The sequence below is a fragment of the Sturnira hondurensis genome, unplaced genomic scaffold, assembly GCF_014824575.4.
Source record: "Sturnira hondurensis isolate 20B ecotype Veracruz unplaced genomic scaffold, ASM1482457v3 Scaffold0002840, whole genome shotgun sequence".
NCBI classification, from domain to species: domain Eukaryota; kingdom Metazoa; phylum Chordata; class Mammalia; order Chiroptera; family Phyllostomidae; genus Sturnira; species Sturnira hondurensis.
This window is the reverse complement of record NW_028075471.1, coordinates 24,241,112-24,257,604: the sequence shown is the minus strand read 5'-3', so window position 1 is coordinate 24,257,604 and position 16,493 is coordinate 24,241,112. Positions and strand designations below refer to the sequence as shown.

The window sequence follows — 16,493 nt, the reverse complement described above, 5'->3', positions numbered from 1 at the left end:
ATAAAATCTTAAAAAATAAAAAAAGAGAAAAAAAAGATTTATCTATTTTTAGATAGGGCAAGGGAGGATGAACCAGAGGGAAACATCAACATGTGTGGTTAACTCTCGCACACCCCCTACTGGGGAACCAGCGCACAGCCCTGGCATGTGCCCTGACGGGAAATTGAACCTGCGACCCTTTGGTTTGCAGGCCCTCGCTCAATCCACTGAGGCACACCAGCCGGGGCTCCTATACTTATTCCTCTTAATAGTGCCTTATTATTTTTTCAAGCAATTCAGGGGAATTCTGTAAAATGATACTAACATTGTCATATTTGGTGCAAATGAGTTTTTTTGTCTGTTTACTTTTTTATTTTGGCTATATTTTTCTTTGACTTACAGAGGTTTTTGAAATGTAACACAGTGAATTTTGCTTACTTCTTAAATAAATTCTTAAGCTCAGAATGTTGCCTTACCAGAAGGAATAAAAAGCAGAGAAAGACAGGAAAGGAAACTCATCTGAAGTTGGCAGGTACCCAGTTGTATTCGCCCAGGTTTCAGGCCCCACCTCACAACCAATGTTGGATAAACCGGGTCAAGGGTCACAGATGCCCCTCCCCTGCTCCTCCCTCCGCCTTCCTCACTGGAGGAGGATGAGGCGGGATCCATCCACTGGGGAGAGCTGAATCCTGCTCACGGAGGAGAGTCCCTCTTCCTCTGGGTTAGGAAGGAACAAGGGTGTAGGGATGTTGTGGACGGGGAGACCAGAGACGGAGGTCCGGGGAGGGAACCGGCAGATTTCCAAGTTATGGACCCGAAGGCCACGTCATGCTCGATGTGCGGCACCCAGCCGTCTCCTCCCGGAGGGAGACCGCCCCCCAAGTGAGCCACACCAAGGCCTGTGTGTGTTCTTCCTCCAGTGAGAAAGCTCACGCATTGCCACCAGGAGCCTGAACAATGGTGACATTGCCGAGCCCCTTTCAGAGCCCTGTCTGGAAGTTGCCCCTGGCTGCTTCATGCTGCGACCCCAAAATGCAGAGGAGCTCGCCCCTCAAACCCGTTTGCCGAGCTCCCACCAACACTCCACTCCGGGCCGGGAGGGGGTGGTTTCAGATGCGCCCAGACTCCCCACCCTTCCCTGTTACCTGCCACACGCTTTGACTCGGACACTCAGCTGCAAATGTGGCTTCCCCAGGGGCTCCGGTCCCCATGGTCCTACAAAGGACAGAAATGCAGGCAAGAGGAGTGAAACGGGGGCGGGGGAGGATCTGACTGACAGGGAGACGTGATTCAGTCTCTTACCACACAGCCCAGCTGCGCATGTGCACAGGTCTGTACGGGGCCCCGCAGCGCCCCCCCGCCCCCCCCCGCCCCCCCCCTACACCGTTCCGCCCCAGAGGCAACTACTCTCAGCTTTGAAAGTTATTACTTGGTGTTTACCCTTATTTTGCTCAATGAAAAGTATCTTGAGATGCTTATTTAAAAAATGTTATTTATTTACTTATTTATATGGGAGGGAGGGGGGCGGAGAGAGAGGAACATGTATCAGTTGCCTCTTGCACGTCCGCAACTGGGGACTGAACCTGCAACTCATGGGTGTGCCATGACCAAGAATTGAACTGGTGACCTTTTGCTTTGTGGCAGGATGCTCAACCATCTAAACCTCACTGGTAAGGGCTTAAATTGCTACTTTAAATTTTAGGCATTATCTATTGCCATCTCTACAAGGAAGACGAGAATCTATTCTCCACACACACACATTCCTTCTTACACTCATCCTTTCAGTATAATTACGTTGTGATTAGAGTTGCTCCCATGCCCATGTAAACACTGTATGTCACTGACCCCACACAGTCCACTGTAACCACACTTACTTTCTCATATAAATGTGCCTTATTCTCTCTTGGGCTAACTTCTGTCACTTGTACAGCTGCGTAGGTGACTGCCTCATCCACCCCTCAGCTCTCTTACAGAAGTGGCATTTCCTTTCAGTAAGTCCGGCCACGCCCGGCATTCCCTCAGCCTCTTCTCTGGGCCAGTGCGCTCAGCAGACTGGCCTTCCTGCTGTTCGGCTCCTTCACTGTTTGTGCACGAGAGGGGGGCCCTGGGAATAGGTGAGCTTGTGCTTATGGTCCTGTCTCGTGCTCTGTGCAGTCAGAGCGCCTCAGGTGCCTTCCTATTGACTTGTTTCTCCACTACTTTCGACCATTGTGTGCTAAGTTCCGGTGCCTGTTACTTTGCTGTCTACTTACCTCCTTTCCATTTCCGTTAGCAGCACATCAATTTCCTTAGCACAAGATTTTGCAAAAACACTTCATTGGCTATTAACATTTTCTCAAACTTTGGGCAAGACAGCCACATTTGCTTCCCACGTAGTGAAAAACACTGCATCAATATCCACATCCAGTCTTGGAAAAAAAATTTGCTGGTGGCCCTAAAGTGGGTACAACACTTTTGGGAAATAGTTTGTAAATATGCAAGAGAACTACAAAAATCATCATTCCTTTGCCTTTGCAATTTTAGTCTAGGAATCCATTTTAAGGGAATAAGGCGAACCACAGAAAAAGCTGTATCTGAGTATAGTCACCAGGGTATCCTTGGTATTAGTGAAAAAATGGAAGCAATGTAATGTCCATTAATAGGGGAATGGCTAAAATGTGGAACACATCTCTACTGTTTACACACACATGCAACACTATGAAAGCCAGGAGTTACTGTAACAGTAAACGAAAAACAAGGGTAGGGCATCCGGGCGCCCTGCGACGCCGGCAACAGTGGAAAAGGCACCTGCTGAGAACTGAGGCACCTGCCCCCTCCAGTTCACCTGCACAGGAGTTCGACTCTCCAGGGCTCTCCTGGCCAGGCAAACCCCTTTCCTGTTGGTAACAGGAACTTCTCCCTAGACCCATCAAAATACCAATAAAAGCATCAATTAACAAACAGTCTAAGTCCTAAGATTCTTTGAACCCCTCAACTCGAAATTCCTGCCTTGCTCTTTCTACCCACCCTAAATCACATCATGATCTTTACCCAATCGTGAGGTCTGTTCATTACAACACCCATCTGAAACAAAACCTCTGCATTTCGATGAGACCTCGCCCTCTTGCCCGGCCAACCAGCTCCCCCAGACGCTGCCAAGCCGCGTGGACGGGAGCCCCTCCTGCAGCAGACAGCGGCGGGTGGCGGGTGCAGATGAAGACAAAAAGTGATAGTTACCCTAGGGAATTGGCATCCTGTCTTTCAAGCCCATTCCATGGTGTCCTCATGCAATGGGGGCGAGGTTCTATCTCCATCAGTAACAAAGAACCCACCTCGGCACAAGCCACCTCTGAATGTGTGAGGCTCAAATGAAGGCAGAATGGTGTGACTTGTCGTTCTCCCTGTTGACTTTTTGTCGTTGTTGCTGTTGAGCAGTCAGGATCCGTCTGGGGAGAAGACTACTCAGAGAGCAGGGAGTGCGGTCGGATTGCAGTTTTGCTGGTGAGCTCAGCTGTTATGAAAATGACCCGGGAATGCTCTACCACCACTTCTCGCGTGTTGGGAAGCTATCAGGAGGCCGCTGAGCATGGCCTTTGGGTGGGCTTTGGTATTTCATGGGACAGAGGCTTTAGAGAGTGGCTTGCATGGCACCGAGTTACATAAACGTCATAGACCCAACCCAGCAGAAGAGCATCACACCACAGCAAAAGCCAGGCTTTCGGAACAGACAGTGCGTCGTGCAGTGTTGCTCGAATACGGTTCTTCCCTTGGGCGGTTAATCTGCTGCAGACTTGGATGGTTTGGCTTGTTAAACTGGTTCTGGTTCGACCAATTCACGGCCAGCCCTCCTGGTAAAGTGTCACCTTCCCTACTGACATTAACCCCCACCATTACCTTTTCAACCTCTGTTCTCCCCACACAAACAAACTCTTCCCACAAGGAAGCGGGATCTACCCACAAGGACGTCTGAACGTTTCTCTGTGATGTGACCAAGGGACTTACACAGCTTCTGTTCCAGGTCCAGGGGTGCGATGACGGGAAGGAGGACAGAAGTATCAAGATTAATCAGGTAGTTTTATTTAAGATTTACCCTCCAGCAGCAACCAACAGGGACACCTGAGCTCACAGAATCTCCTGGCGTGTCCTGCTTTCCAGCTGCTTCAGCAGTGCACGCCCCTGAGCAGCTGCTCGGTGCAACAGTCTCTCTTAAAAAATGGCTTCGAGAGCGGATAACACTGATTTATGCTGCGCCCAAGCACTGTCCGCAAGTCTGTTAAATCACAGAGGGGAAGGAAAGCGGGGAAGCTTTGTTACCGTATGTGTGTCACCTTATGTAAAGGGAAGGCTTCGCTCCTTTAGAACAACAGGAACGCGGAGCTCCCTGTAGATAGCTCTCTCTGTTTTTTAAGGAGGTGATTACAAACACCAAGTGTTATCATCAAAAGCAAAAGCTAGTTCAAGAAATTTCTGACGGCAAAACTCGCAAGATACAAAGCTAAAATTTATAGGTTCCTTTTTCTCAATTGTGAATACCTTCACTAAACATAAATATTTTAACATATATTAATTTTTCTGACATTCAAAATTGTAAAGTCAATATGGCAGAATTATTGTTAAAAGCACATATGTACAAATATTCTTTTTCCATACATAAAGTATTTGGCATAATTATAACAATTATACTGCTTCCACAACTGTTTGCTTTTATTTTTTACTGTTTTTTTTACACATAATGGTATCTCTTATTAAAATTAACCAGTTATGTACAAAAATACTTGAACATTTATTATAGAAAACCTCTATAGCCAGCCTCAACAGCGTGTACCTGCTGAATGGTTTCATTGGGGGGTCTATATAAAAAATGGTCACTGCCTTCCGGGGGAACTATCAACAGCAACGCACACAGGTCAACTGAGAGGAGCTTCCCAACCACACAGGGAAGACATGTAACAGCATGATTTCAAATACAGCTCCAACCTACGGTCCATTGAGTGTTACAAACAGTAAGTAAAAGGAAAAACAAAGATACAAAATACATTACTACGTACAAGGTGCTTTGTTCATACTCCTATGGCGGTGGCATTTGCCTCCCTACCTATAGATCTAAGATGCGGTATGCTAGAACCTTCTACAGCCGTCCTCCTCCGAGGAAAGGGTGACGGGGACAGCCCGGAAGACAAGCTCCACTGGCAACCACGGGCAGTTGGGAGGAATCTTTTATTTTGTGCAGGATCGACCGTTAATGCCCTTGCCTTTTGAAAGTCCTTCTGCCATTTAATCATGCTAATATATTTTCTCTAAGGTTTTTTTTTTCATTTGCTCTATTGATTTAACACTGTCCTGTATTGATTCCTGAACTCCTGTTAATGGGACACATTAATTCGTCCCTGTTTACTACACGGGTACCTGCTCTTCTTCGATGACAGGTCTAGGGGAGGAAACGACCAAGTGGGGAAGCCCGAGCTTCAAGTAAACATTTCTCCTGGGGCTGCTACTAAATCTGCCGGATCTCGCCTCCTTTCTGCTCTGAAAGCAGGTTGCACCTTGAAGGGAAATACAGTAGATACCATGGTGTCAGAGAACGGAAGGGCTCACCGAGCAATTCACAAAGCGGGGTCGTGTGAATGCAGACAGCCACCGTGGGTCAAAGGCGACCTCCAAAGGGCATTCTCTCTCACGGACCAAACAACGTCTGGCCCCGTCCTGGCCGCCCCTGACATACATTGTCTGGACTGCCCGCTTTAACCTTTAATTCTGGTGATGCACCTGGGCACGTCTGCCTCCCCGGGGGGCCGGAGACCTCGCCTCGCTGCCAACAGTCTTCCAAAGGGCGGGCCCTGGAGCGCGGATGCGCGCCGACTTAATGAGCTTCCTCAGAGCATCAGGTATTCAGTAAAAAATAGGCAACACCATCACACGTCATGTTGCTCGACAATACTGGATTGGTTTGAACATTAAACCAAGTAAAAAAGGTGAACATAAAAAGATACAAAAGACGTCTCAACCGCCATTGACCACTGTCACATGAGAAGCGTGTGTAATGACATCCGGCCACTCTTCCCGTCACGCCTGGCGCTTCCGGTCAGTAACTGAAACGCTGTGCAACACGGTGTCAACAAGGTTTGAATTCCACCCAGGTAGAGACAGACCTAAGGTTTAAAGTGCCTACACTAAGTGTCTTCTCGTCATACTTCTTACTCTCCTGTAAACGGCAAAGAAGCCACCGCGGGTCAGTGTCACAGGGACTCACAGCTGGGAGACCTTCCTGGGCAGGGGCCTGGGCCTCGGGCCGGGCTCAGTCCTCCTGGTGCCATTCTCCAGGTGGCTGGAGCGCACGGCCAGTGGCTTGGGGGGCAAGGCGGGTGGCTCGGGGGCGACGGGGATGGAAAGGCTGTGAGGTAGCGGGATGGGACGTCGAAGAGTTCGCTCATAGACACTGTAGGGCGGCGGCGTCTTGCTGTCCTTGCGCATGGGCTCCTCGGGCCCGCCGTGGCCCGCCCCAGCCCCGGGTGCTGGTGGCTCCGTCACCTGGCTCTCGAAGCCTGAGGTCTCTGACGTGCTGCACCGGCTGAGCGATGAGATCCCACTGCTGCAGCTGCCCGACAGCGCAGGGGAGTTGGCGAGCAGCCCCGGTGAGTGGTACTCCACGGGGGAGGGCGTGAAGGACTGCCCAGGGCCCTGCACAAGGGGACAAGGAAACAGAAAGACAAGGGGACATAGAGCAGAGTCAAACCCTGGGATGGGCTGTCGGCCACCCCACCCAATTCAGAGGGTGAAGCCCCACCTGTACCTCCAATGGGGCTGTATTTGGGAACGGCCTTCGGAGAGCTGGTGACTTTAGCACGAGACCCCAGGGTGAGTCCTAATCTAGTTGGACTCTTGTCCTTACAGGGAGAGGTTGACTTGGGCACATAGATACCAAAGGCACAAGCACACTGGGAAGAGCCCAAGTCTCAAGGTGGGGCAAAGGCAGCCTGGAGAAGCCCGGCCAGACCTTGACCTTGGAGGTGGAGCCCCAAAACAGCAAGAAACTAAATATTGCTGTTTGAGCCAGATTCCTGGCATTTCATAAGGAACTGGAAGATCTAGCAAGGATGGCTTGGTTTCCCTCGGTCTTTTAGCAGGGTCTGTTCCCTTCAGTGGGTCGTGGGCTCTTCTCTCGGGCACCACAAAGACCCCCGCCTGCCTCTCACGCCGGCTGTGTGTCCTGCTGGCATCCAGACCTGCCCCTTCCCTGACTGATGTCTCCAGAGACGCACTGTGAACAGGTGCTCGCCCTGGGAGAGGCTGTGCACTGCGCACATCTCCATCAGCAGCTTCCGGTCTAACAGGGAAGGGGCCTCAGGGACTTTGGTGGGTGCCCCATTTTCTAGCCCTGGGGACCACAGACCTTTTTTCTCATTCATCATAAAATGGCCTATGAATCTAGCATCCTATGGAACACACACTGTATGTTGCCATATACAATGCGCACTTTTCGGCCCAAATTTTTTAGGGAGAAATAAGGATGTGCTTTATCCATGGGTAGTACCCATTCTGTATCTCTATAAATGTTCTTAATTCTTTTATTTGTGCTTACGAGTTAAAAGTATAACTCTAGAAAGTAATGATAATACCTGTGCAAAATAATACCATGGAATATGAAAACTGGTTTTGTTTCTAAATATAAATGGTTTAATTAAAAATGAAAATAATTTTCTCTTGAAAGTTTGGGCCAAAAGCATGAGTGTGCATTATACACAGCAAGATGGGGCACTTCCAGAACTCTTCCTGGACTCACCTCACCGTGGTCTCTCTTTGTAAACAAGTCAGTGCTGGCAGACACAAACCCCTGCACTGAGCGGGAGCCTAAAATTCCCCATGGCCAATTTGGAGATGCAAGTTCACTGCCGTTTTTGTCAAAAAATCAGACCCCATGTTCAAAAGGAGGCCGGCAGGCTCAGACTTTTCCACAGGGTTAACCCCGTCGTTCACTTGCTGAAACCAAAGGGTCTCAGTTTAAGGCGGAAAACTGCAGCCTGGTCACCACGGAGCGAGGACCCCATCGCAGGGCGGGCTCGCCTGCGACCCAGAGCCCACACAAACGATCGCCCCTCCCTCCCCCGCCAGTCTGGCCATGGCAAGAACCTGCACAGGTCTGCTGCACAGTAGGGCTCTTGGCAGCTAAACATCCGCATCGCTGTAGTTCCTGTTATGTCTACGAGCCGATCTCTTATCGTCTTATTACTACTCTGCAAAATCCAGTTGAACAAAGCAGGCATCACCCCAGAGCACCAGGTGGGAGCCTATGGTCGGCGAGGGCAAGTGGAAAGCTCGGGCAATGCTGCGGCCACATCACTGTCCCTCCCGTCCCACGAGGACGGCAGGCTCAGGCTGGGGAGCAACCCCAGGCCCAAGGACTTGCTCACAAGGCAGCAGCCCAGACTGACAACAATCCGCCAAGTACTTTGCACTCGCCGGCAAGTTGGTTCGTCAGACACATGGGCAGCGCAGATGGAATCACATGCCTTTGCCATTTCCTCCAGCTTTTCGGTTTTGTTTTTCAGAGGCTGGATTGCTGTGAGCAGCGGCTGCGTCACACGGCTGCGTCACACGGCTTGTGGCCTCCCGTGTTTGCAGACGCTAGGGCATGTTTTCCTCTCCTATGAGCCAGAGATACCTCAGCAACCAAAAGGACAGGGACCACATCACTCAGGTAGGAGGCCATGCTTTCGAGCTCACACTGGCCTCTGGCGGGGCGGCTCTGACCCTCACTGCCTGCATGGATGGACCGCCCTGCGGCCAGTGTGATTTGCTTTGGAAGGCGGCTCATTCCCTTCGAGAAGGGTTCTGTGTGTTCGGAGAGGGCAAACAGCCTGCCTCTATGGACCACGGGAGGCATCGGATAGTTATAGCTCTCCAGGTGGCTCCCTGCAAACTAAAACTCATTTCACTGCCTTGTTTTCCAGCCCAGGAGGGCTCCTCTAACAGCCAAGGGAAAGCTGGGTTCGGCGTTCGGCTTTGTCCACACCGGTGGGGCGGAGGGTGAAGGCATGAGGCACAGGGTGACAGCTGGCACATTGTGACCGATAAAGACCAGTTAAGGTTCTGTGCTTTTTATTTTTTTTAATGTCCCTGAAACCAAAAGGCCAGACCGGAAACGTCCTAGGAGAGAACACTGGGCCCCTATTTTCTCCCCTGGTACGTCTCACCCCCCCCCCCCCCCCCCCCCCCNGCCCAGGGAACCTGGGTGAGGGCGCTGGTGGGGAGGAGAGGGTCACCCGCCCCAGGGATGGCAGCACCAGGGCTGGGGCAGCGAATGACGTGTCACCCGCATGTGCCTAAGTGACAGGGCCCCGTACGGGACCACGCCCTTCTACATCCGCTTCTTCGCTGCTTCATCTCCCAAAAGGTGCTGTGAGGGGCGGGGTGCCCGGGAGCTGTCCTGGCAGTAGCTGCTGACCTCGGGTCCCCGGGCGTGTGAACTAGGCCCAGGGGCACACATTTGCTCCCGCCTCCTTCTGCATGTCCCCGACACAGCCCCACCCGGCAGAAAACCCTTGGCCACGTCCCCCCGAAAGGTGGGAGGTGAGAAGTTTTCCATGCAGCCCCTAAAGCCAGTACTTGGGGCACCCCTGTGTCCCAGGGGCGGGGGAGAAGGGACCTAGGGTTCATCATGATGGCAGACAAGTGCAGTTCCTCGGTTTCTCCCACCAGGTGGTCAAGCCCCACACCCAGGGCGCAGCGTTTGCGTGCCAGGGACCTGCTCTGGGAGCGCCTGCTGGGGCCAGGCCAGCTCTGGGGAGCACAACCCCACATGCTAACCGCCTGCGCCAGGGCGTCCTCACGGTGGGCGTGGCCACGCTTCCTAACCCCACCCACATGGGTTTCAGGCCCTCAGGGTTTGTCCCGGGCTACCAATCACCAATCTCCCACTGTCACTGGGAGGGTTGTCACTCACAAGGAAACCACAGAAAGGCCGAACCAAAAACAGACAGTGACCACAGATGAGGACAGGGGACAGACGGGGACAGCAATCAGTGCAGAAGGGCAGGCAGCCCGGCTGAGCAGCCTGGCGGCGGTGGGGTCACCTGTGTGCTCTGGGGTCTCTGGTTCTGCTGCAAGACCTCAGGGGCCTTTCACACCCACTGGTGCCTCATAGTTTGGGCCATTGTAAAACAAACTGGGTGGCACGTCGTTTATTTTAAAAAGAAAGTCACTTTTCTCTTCTTAAGAGAAAAGAAGATGGAGAAGATGCTCAAAGGCAGCAAATGAAACATGGTCACCCAGTAGAATCCACGAAGGAAGCTGTACCCTACTTTCTCCTGCCGCTCAGCCAGTGGTGTTTTCAAAGCTTTGAAACTACTCTTGACACGGGTAAGTGCCGAAAAGACCGTCCCCATTCCCAGGGCATGTAGAGTGGGCTCCGTCCCTGTTAGCCACTGACCACACCATCTGCAGGTCACCACGCGGGTGGCTCGGTCAGGAGGACAGGGGCCCTGTTACTGCTATAAACTCACAGAGGAAATTTCTTAGGAATAATTTTTAGTGGTTCTCAAAATCAAAGACAACCCTTTGAGAAATGACTTGAACGCAGCCCTCTCTCAGCGACCGTCGACCGTGGGTGGGCGGGCAGGGGTTCCCCACAAGCCTGCCGGAATCGTGGCATGGGGCTCCTATCTGGGGGCACCCCGCCGCCATGGCCTCAGCTCTCAGTTGGATGGAAAGCAGCAGCAGGTCGAGGAGGAGGAGGTGGTTTGAGGGGGACCACCTGGGCGGGGGTCAGCAAGGCCAGAGTGCCTGCCCGAGTCTGGGGGACAGTGCCCAGCAAGACACCCGACAGACCCTGTCTGTGGGGTCGAAGAGGCACGGAGCCCCGTTCGACTGGTGTTAGCGGGAGTTGGGCAAAGAGTGCGGACGCTGTCGACTAGTTAGGCAGCGGGGACAGTGTCCACCTCGGACAACAAAAGCCTACCTCGCTCCGAGGGGCCCCCAAGTTGGAGCAGTAAGTACACATTATTTTACCCAAGTGATGGTTCCAGTGCGCCAGATACCCACCGGTCTGCACGGGCCTTGGGGGGACCGGCGGGGAGAGCAGTTTGCTGCTCTCCGCCGCACTCCGAGCCTCCTTCCCACTGTCCAGGCTCCAGCTGCTAGGCGTGGGGTTCACAGCTGGAAGGGAGGGAGAGCAAGGCTGAGACACGCATGACCAGGGCCATGAGAAAGCCTGAGTCATCCAGGACAGAGGAGTGACCCAACAGGAGGGCTCCTGAATGTTGGCCCTTCATGGACTGTCTGCTTCCCGGTGACCGCTGACATTTAATTAGGTGACACCACGTCGGTTGCTCGCTCTCGAGCAGAAAGATGGGTCTCTGCATGCAGAGTGTGTGTAGACACTTGCTGAGAACAGCCATGTGTTGGGACGCTGGACAACAGATGGGAGACGCTGCCACTCGACTATGTTAAAACTTGGTTTTCGATGGAAATTTCTGGACACGTGGCACTGAAAAGGGGGAGGCGATGACAAGTTGACATTCCCACTGTCAGGCAGCCTTACAGGAAGGAACAGCCGTACCCCACGGTCCTGTCAACTGACTCGGGGAAAGGCCCCTTGCTCCTGAAATCAATGCGTTCTGCTGAGGTACATCCTCAAAAATAATTTAGAATGCGAACACGACATTCCTCTTCCATAATTTGCCTGTTGCACGCTTTAGAAAGAGGCAGAAATATGGCACAGCCCTGCCAGGTATTCGGGGCCTGAGGCAAAAGGATATAAATAGCTTCCAGGCAGCGAGGTTTACAAAGCCAGGCTTAGAGTTCCCAGGCTTGCAGCCTGCTCCCTGAACAGACACTGCCATCTGGCGGCCATGTCTAGGATTTCAACATTTTGCCACTAAATTACAGCGCTCACTTCATTTAATGGGATGAAATTACTGCTCTCAAAAATAACTTCTTTTGGTTCCTTTTACATTCCTAAATTCTGCAGACAGAGATCAATGTTTGACCTGTACCATCAAAGCAAAATTTGTGTTTTAAAATAATAGGGGCTACAAGCTCTCTGCTGTTGATCTGCCAAGGCAAGTATGAATGTCGATCGACGGGTCGGTCCTCCTCTACAACACAGTCGGTTTCCTAAAGGGGGCGATTTAGGTGCACCTGACGGGGAATTCCACGAGTGACTCCCAATTCGCTGGCTGTGGGACCGCAGGGATCCGTGAAGCCGGACCCGGAGAGAGGCCCATGGGTGACTGGCTAACCCCCCTGCCCCCAGGCCCCAGAGGAAGTTGTCTGCGAGCTACACCAGCTAACCAGAACTGGCTGCTCACGGAAATGCCTGTGAGTGCTTCCCCTGGTCTGCACACCTGGAGGTGGGCACAGTCCCTTCTGCGCTGGACTGCCATGCCAACACAGTGCCCGAGTCGCCACACACAGGGGGTGTGCTGACGGAGGGAGCTGTGTGAGGATGCGGGAGGTGGGGGGACAGGAACTCTCCTGGGACAGTGGCCCAGGGGGCTCGGCGAATGACGCCAGAAGCCGGTGAACAGAGGGGTGCTCAGGTTCAGCTGTGGAATCGATTCCACAAGACCACCATCTTTAAAGATGGAGTCCCAAAGGGCTGCCTTTCATTCACCCTTAAAGGGCAAGTGTGTCAGGAACGTCAAAGACCAGGAGGCCCAGCTTCCACTTGGACACACGGACACTGAGAAGACGAGGACGGGACACACCTCCCCGCTGCCCGGGCTGGGGGGAGCGGCTTCCCTACCTTTCTCAGGCGCAGACAGGTTCGGGTCGCTGCGCGGCAGGGCACCATCTCCAACGTGATTGAACAGCAACCTCTGAAAAAGGCGCAAGAACCTGTTTTCACGGCTCCACACCGGGACATGCGAAGCCTTCCAGAAAGTGAGATCATCACAGGACTGAAACTTTTGTTCAGAATAATGTTTCTAGGGCATCCGATGCCACTAGAAACAATTTAATTATACGTAAGGGAAAATGGAAGAAGAGCCTTAGATTTTGAGAAAGAAAACACAATGTTTCAAAAGTGCGCCTCGGATTTTAAGTAGAAACAGGAAATGACTTTCCATAATGAAGTGTAGGGGGGAAAGTAACCGGCAAGGGGTTGGGCTGTCGTGATGGGGGCGGGCTGAATGCAAATGAGAATGAGACAGAAACCTGGGCTCAACATCCCCAGGGCAGGGCCTGCACTTCCTAAACCCTGGGTTAGGTTAAAATGCGAAACCGATGGTCGAAGTTCCACAACGTTTAAGCCAAAAATTGTGCCCGTTGTACATGGTTCTACCTAATATAAGGAGAAAACAGGAGCAGGTCCTTCAAGGCAGATGCTCCACGGTGGCGCGTGTATTGCTGAAGTTTTAGCAACATGCACCTTGCTTCAGGTTCCACCCAGGGCTGGCTGCACGCTCTCCCAGAGCAGACCGGGACTGTCACGGTCCCTTACAACATCCCCTTGCCACATCAAGGGACAACGAAATCACACAGGTCAGCATGCGGAAACACCATCTGCTAGGGAGTAGTGCCATGCAGACCAGGTGTCCCGAGGCTTTCTGGCAGATCACACCCCCAGCAAAGGAGACCAGTCAAGTGCCAGCCACTAGCTCTCACCCTTTTCTGGAGCAGCCCCAGACCCCTGCCCAGATGTGCAAAAAAACAAAGTCTCTCCCAAAGGCAGAACGAGCCCTGGAAGTGCCCTGAGGGCCAAGCCCAGGCCAGCCCGCACTCTGACTTAGAGGGATCACTCCAAGTCCAAGTCCAGGGGGAGGTGAGGGCCCAGTCCCTGCCTCCCAGACCTCCTGAGGAGCAAGGAGCTCAGGAAAGCCCAAGACCCACACCACCGTCTCCCTCGGAGCATTAAAGAAGGACAGAGGCAGACAGAAGTGGCCCCGCCCTCTGGGGGCTGGGGAAGGCAGGGACCGCAGCTGCCTGGCCCAGGCACAGGCCAGAAGGAAAACCGCTGGGCGCCCCAGGCCGCTGCATGGGGGCTGCTGCACATGCGAGGGGCGTGTATTGGATTCCTGCACCCCCTTCTTCACCCACCTGCCACCCCCAGTGACGTTTGAGCGGCAGCCACGCCCATATGTCTGCCCCAGAAAATGGCTCAGGCAGAAAGCCCCCACAACAGCCCCCCGACCCCCGAGGGCCGTGCTGTCAACCCTGCACTGTTTCTGGGGAGACATGGAGTCCTCCCATCTGGCTTCCTAGGGTCCGTGCCATAGGGTTTACCTGCGAAGGTTCCACAGGGGTCGGGTAGATGGCGCTGCACGGCCTCTCCCTTGGGGACAGGCAGGCGTTTTCTCTGGAATGCTTGTGTTTGTCAGACAGCAGAGGAGAAGCTGCGAGGGGGAGGAGAAGGAGCGTGGGGGAGAGGAACCGTCAGCGTGGCCTCGGCTTTCGGCACCCTCAGCCGACCCCTCCCCTGGCACCGACCTCTGGCGCTGGAAGGAGCAGAACTGGTCACGTTGGGCGAAGCCGAGTGGGTGGAACTCAGGCTCGAGGAAGACGGGCTTGGCTGCAAAGACAGGACGCTGTCAGTGTGGCTGCCCAGAGCTCGCGGCTCGGACCCTCTGGGGACAACGTCACCCATGTGGTTTGGGGTTGTTTTTTTTTTCCCAAATTAGCCAAAACAGAAAAAAGGAAGGAAAAAGGTCATCTACAAATGCAGAGAAGCTCACTAACTCAGACTGGTAAGATCTGTCCGAATTAACCGGGAATCGGGGATTTCTCCGGCGGCTCCATGCTGTGTGCTGGTGCCCGGCCCAGCTGAGCAGAACGCCCCAGCCGGGGGCTACGGGGTGAGCGCCTCGAGGGGGCAGACGTGCTTTCCCATTGTCCCCGAAGATGAGCCCAAAGCCTGCACTCAGCAACAGGTACGAGGCCTCCTCTCCAGAGACAGTAGTGAGGAAAATTCAGCCATCTTCCTAAACTCTTATAAATGCCACATGAGCAGTGTCTAAAATTTTTTTGGTCCAAGAGACAGTGACTCTAAAATCCCATAAAACTATTATTTTTCTTTGGCAAAAAAAACCAATACACTCTTTATTACAGCGACTGCTTGACATGTCCCTAAACACAGAGACTTTACAAGGGACCCGAAACCATGGATTCATAAAGGAGGAAAAGCCACTGGGAGATGCTAAGAGGCAGCTGTGTGGTCCTGGGGGCCTCGGAGCAGCCCTGCCCTTGTCCCCGCTCTGTCACCTGCTCAGGGCGTCTTCTCTGACTCAGAGACCAATTGGGGCGCTTAAAGGTTGGCCCTCTGGTCAGACGCCCCCTCAGCACAGCTGAGCGGAAGCAAAGGCTCAGAGTGGAGGCAGAGCAGGCGCAGCCGTGGCCGGACAGGACAGCTCCCCAGTACCTGCATGTTGAAGACCTCGTCCGAGCTCTCCGACTGCCCCGTGAGGTTGCTGACTTCGGCAGAGGCCTGGGAGGACAGCGAGGAGGAGGAGTAGCGGTTGACAGCCGGGTAGCTCAGCGGGCTGTTTTGGGGGGACAGAGGATTGTTAACGCAGCCTGCGAGTGGCCCCTGGTCCCATGTGGGCTTGGTACAAAGCAAGGGAAAAACCCACCCATCCTGTTTGCCTCACTCCCATCGCACGCTTGCATTTATTTATTTCTCATGCCGCGGGTGCTTTGCCAGCGGCAGATGGAGGTGGCGGCCTCGTGGTTAACTATTTCATTAAAAATTAGCAATTTGACAAACTGTGCCATAAAGAACAAGAGGATGATCCCAGATCACCTCGTGGAGAAGCCGCGTGGTAAGGTAATGGAGAGTGTGCCTTACCTACGGCGGGGAACCACCCGGGCTCCCTCTGGGCTCATGGCAGCAGGCGCCGAGTTCCGGCAGACGCGGGGGCTCCCGTTGGGGAAGTGCACTGGGCTGGCTTGGAGGCAGGCAGACAGCTCCTGCAGAGGCGGCAGGGAAAACACGTGGCAGGGCGGTGGGCAGGCGTGCCCACAGGCTCGAGACATGTTCTAAGCTCCAGGAAATCTTTACAAAGGGCCATGCAGATTAAATCTCAGCGCTGTTAAGCTCTCTCTCCCTTACACTCTCGTTTTCACAGAAGCTGAGCACAGCGAAAAGAAGACTATGCCATCAGAACTTTCAGATGAAATGGTGAGAAGGTGCCGTTTGGCAGAAGAACCGAAAGATGTCACCGTGGCACACGTCAGGGACACGCACCTGAATCCCTAGGCTTGACTTCATCACGAAGAACTGGTCGACCAGCTTCTTGTGCAGCGGCCTCATGTCTTGAGGCACAAACTTCTCGTGCACAGCCAAACCGAACTCCAGAATCTGGGCCTTGAGGAGGACACACGGGAAAAAGCCACATCAGCGAGCATCTCCACGGAAGTCCCTCCATAATCCTAAAAACTAGATGACCTACACGGCTCACTTCTAGTATCTTCCTGGCCCCGAGGGTCACGGGGCGAACTTACCATGTTCTCCCTGCTCTTGCAGGTCAGTTTCTGGTCACTCCCTTCTCTGTTCCAGAAGCTGTAAACTGACCTTTCCAGCCCCCGACCCTTGGCTGCGGCCA

The 16,493-nt window shown here is 53.3% G+C and overlaps 1 protein-coding gene across 1 annotated transcript in view; it reads right to left on the bottom strand.

Moving 5' to 3' along the window:
- Nucleotides 1-4,013: 4,013 nt before the first annotated feature.
- Nucleotides 4,014-16,493, bottom strand: part of DOCK4 (dedicator of cytokinesis 4) — a 314,794-nt gene continuing 302,314 nt past the window's right edge. Inside the window, exons 44-51 of the mRNA XM_037041295.1 lie at nt 16,136-16,255; nt 15,737-15,858; nt 15,311-15,431; nt 14,383-14,464; nt 14,179-14,288; nt 12,701-12,773; nt 10,866-11,109; nt 4,014-6,712 (exon numbers count right to left, since the gene is read on the bottom strand). Coding sequence (XP_036897190.1) covers nt 6,205-6,712; nt 10,866-11,109; nt 12,701-12,773; nt 14,179-14,288; nt 14,383-14,464; nt 15,311-15,431; nt 15,737-15,858; nt 16,136-16,255 — 1,380 coding nt within the window. The 3' untranslated portion in view covers nt 4,014-6,204. The remainder of the gene's footprint in view (nt 6,713-10,865; nt 11,110-12,700; nt 12,774-14,178; nt 14,289-14,382; nt 14,465-15,310; nt 15,432-15,736; nt 15,859-16,135; nt 16,256-16,493) is intronic.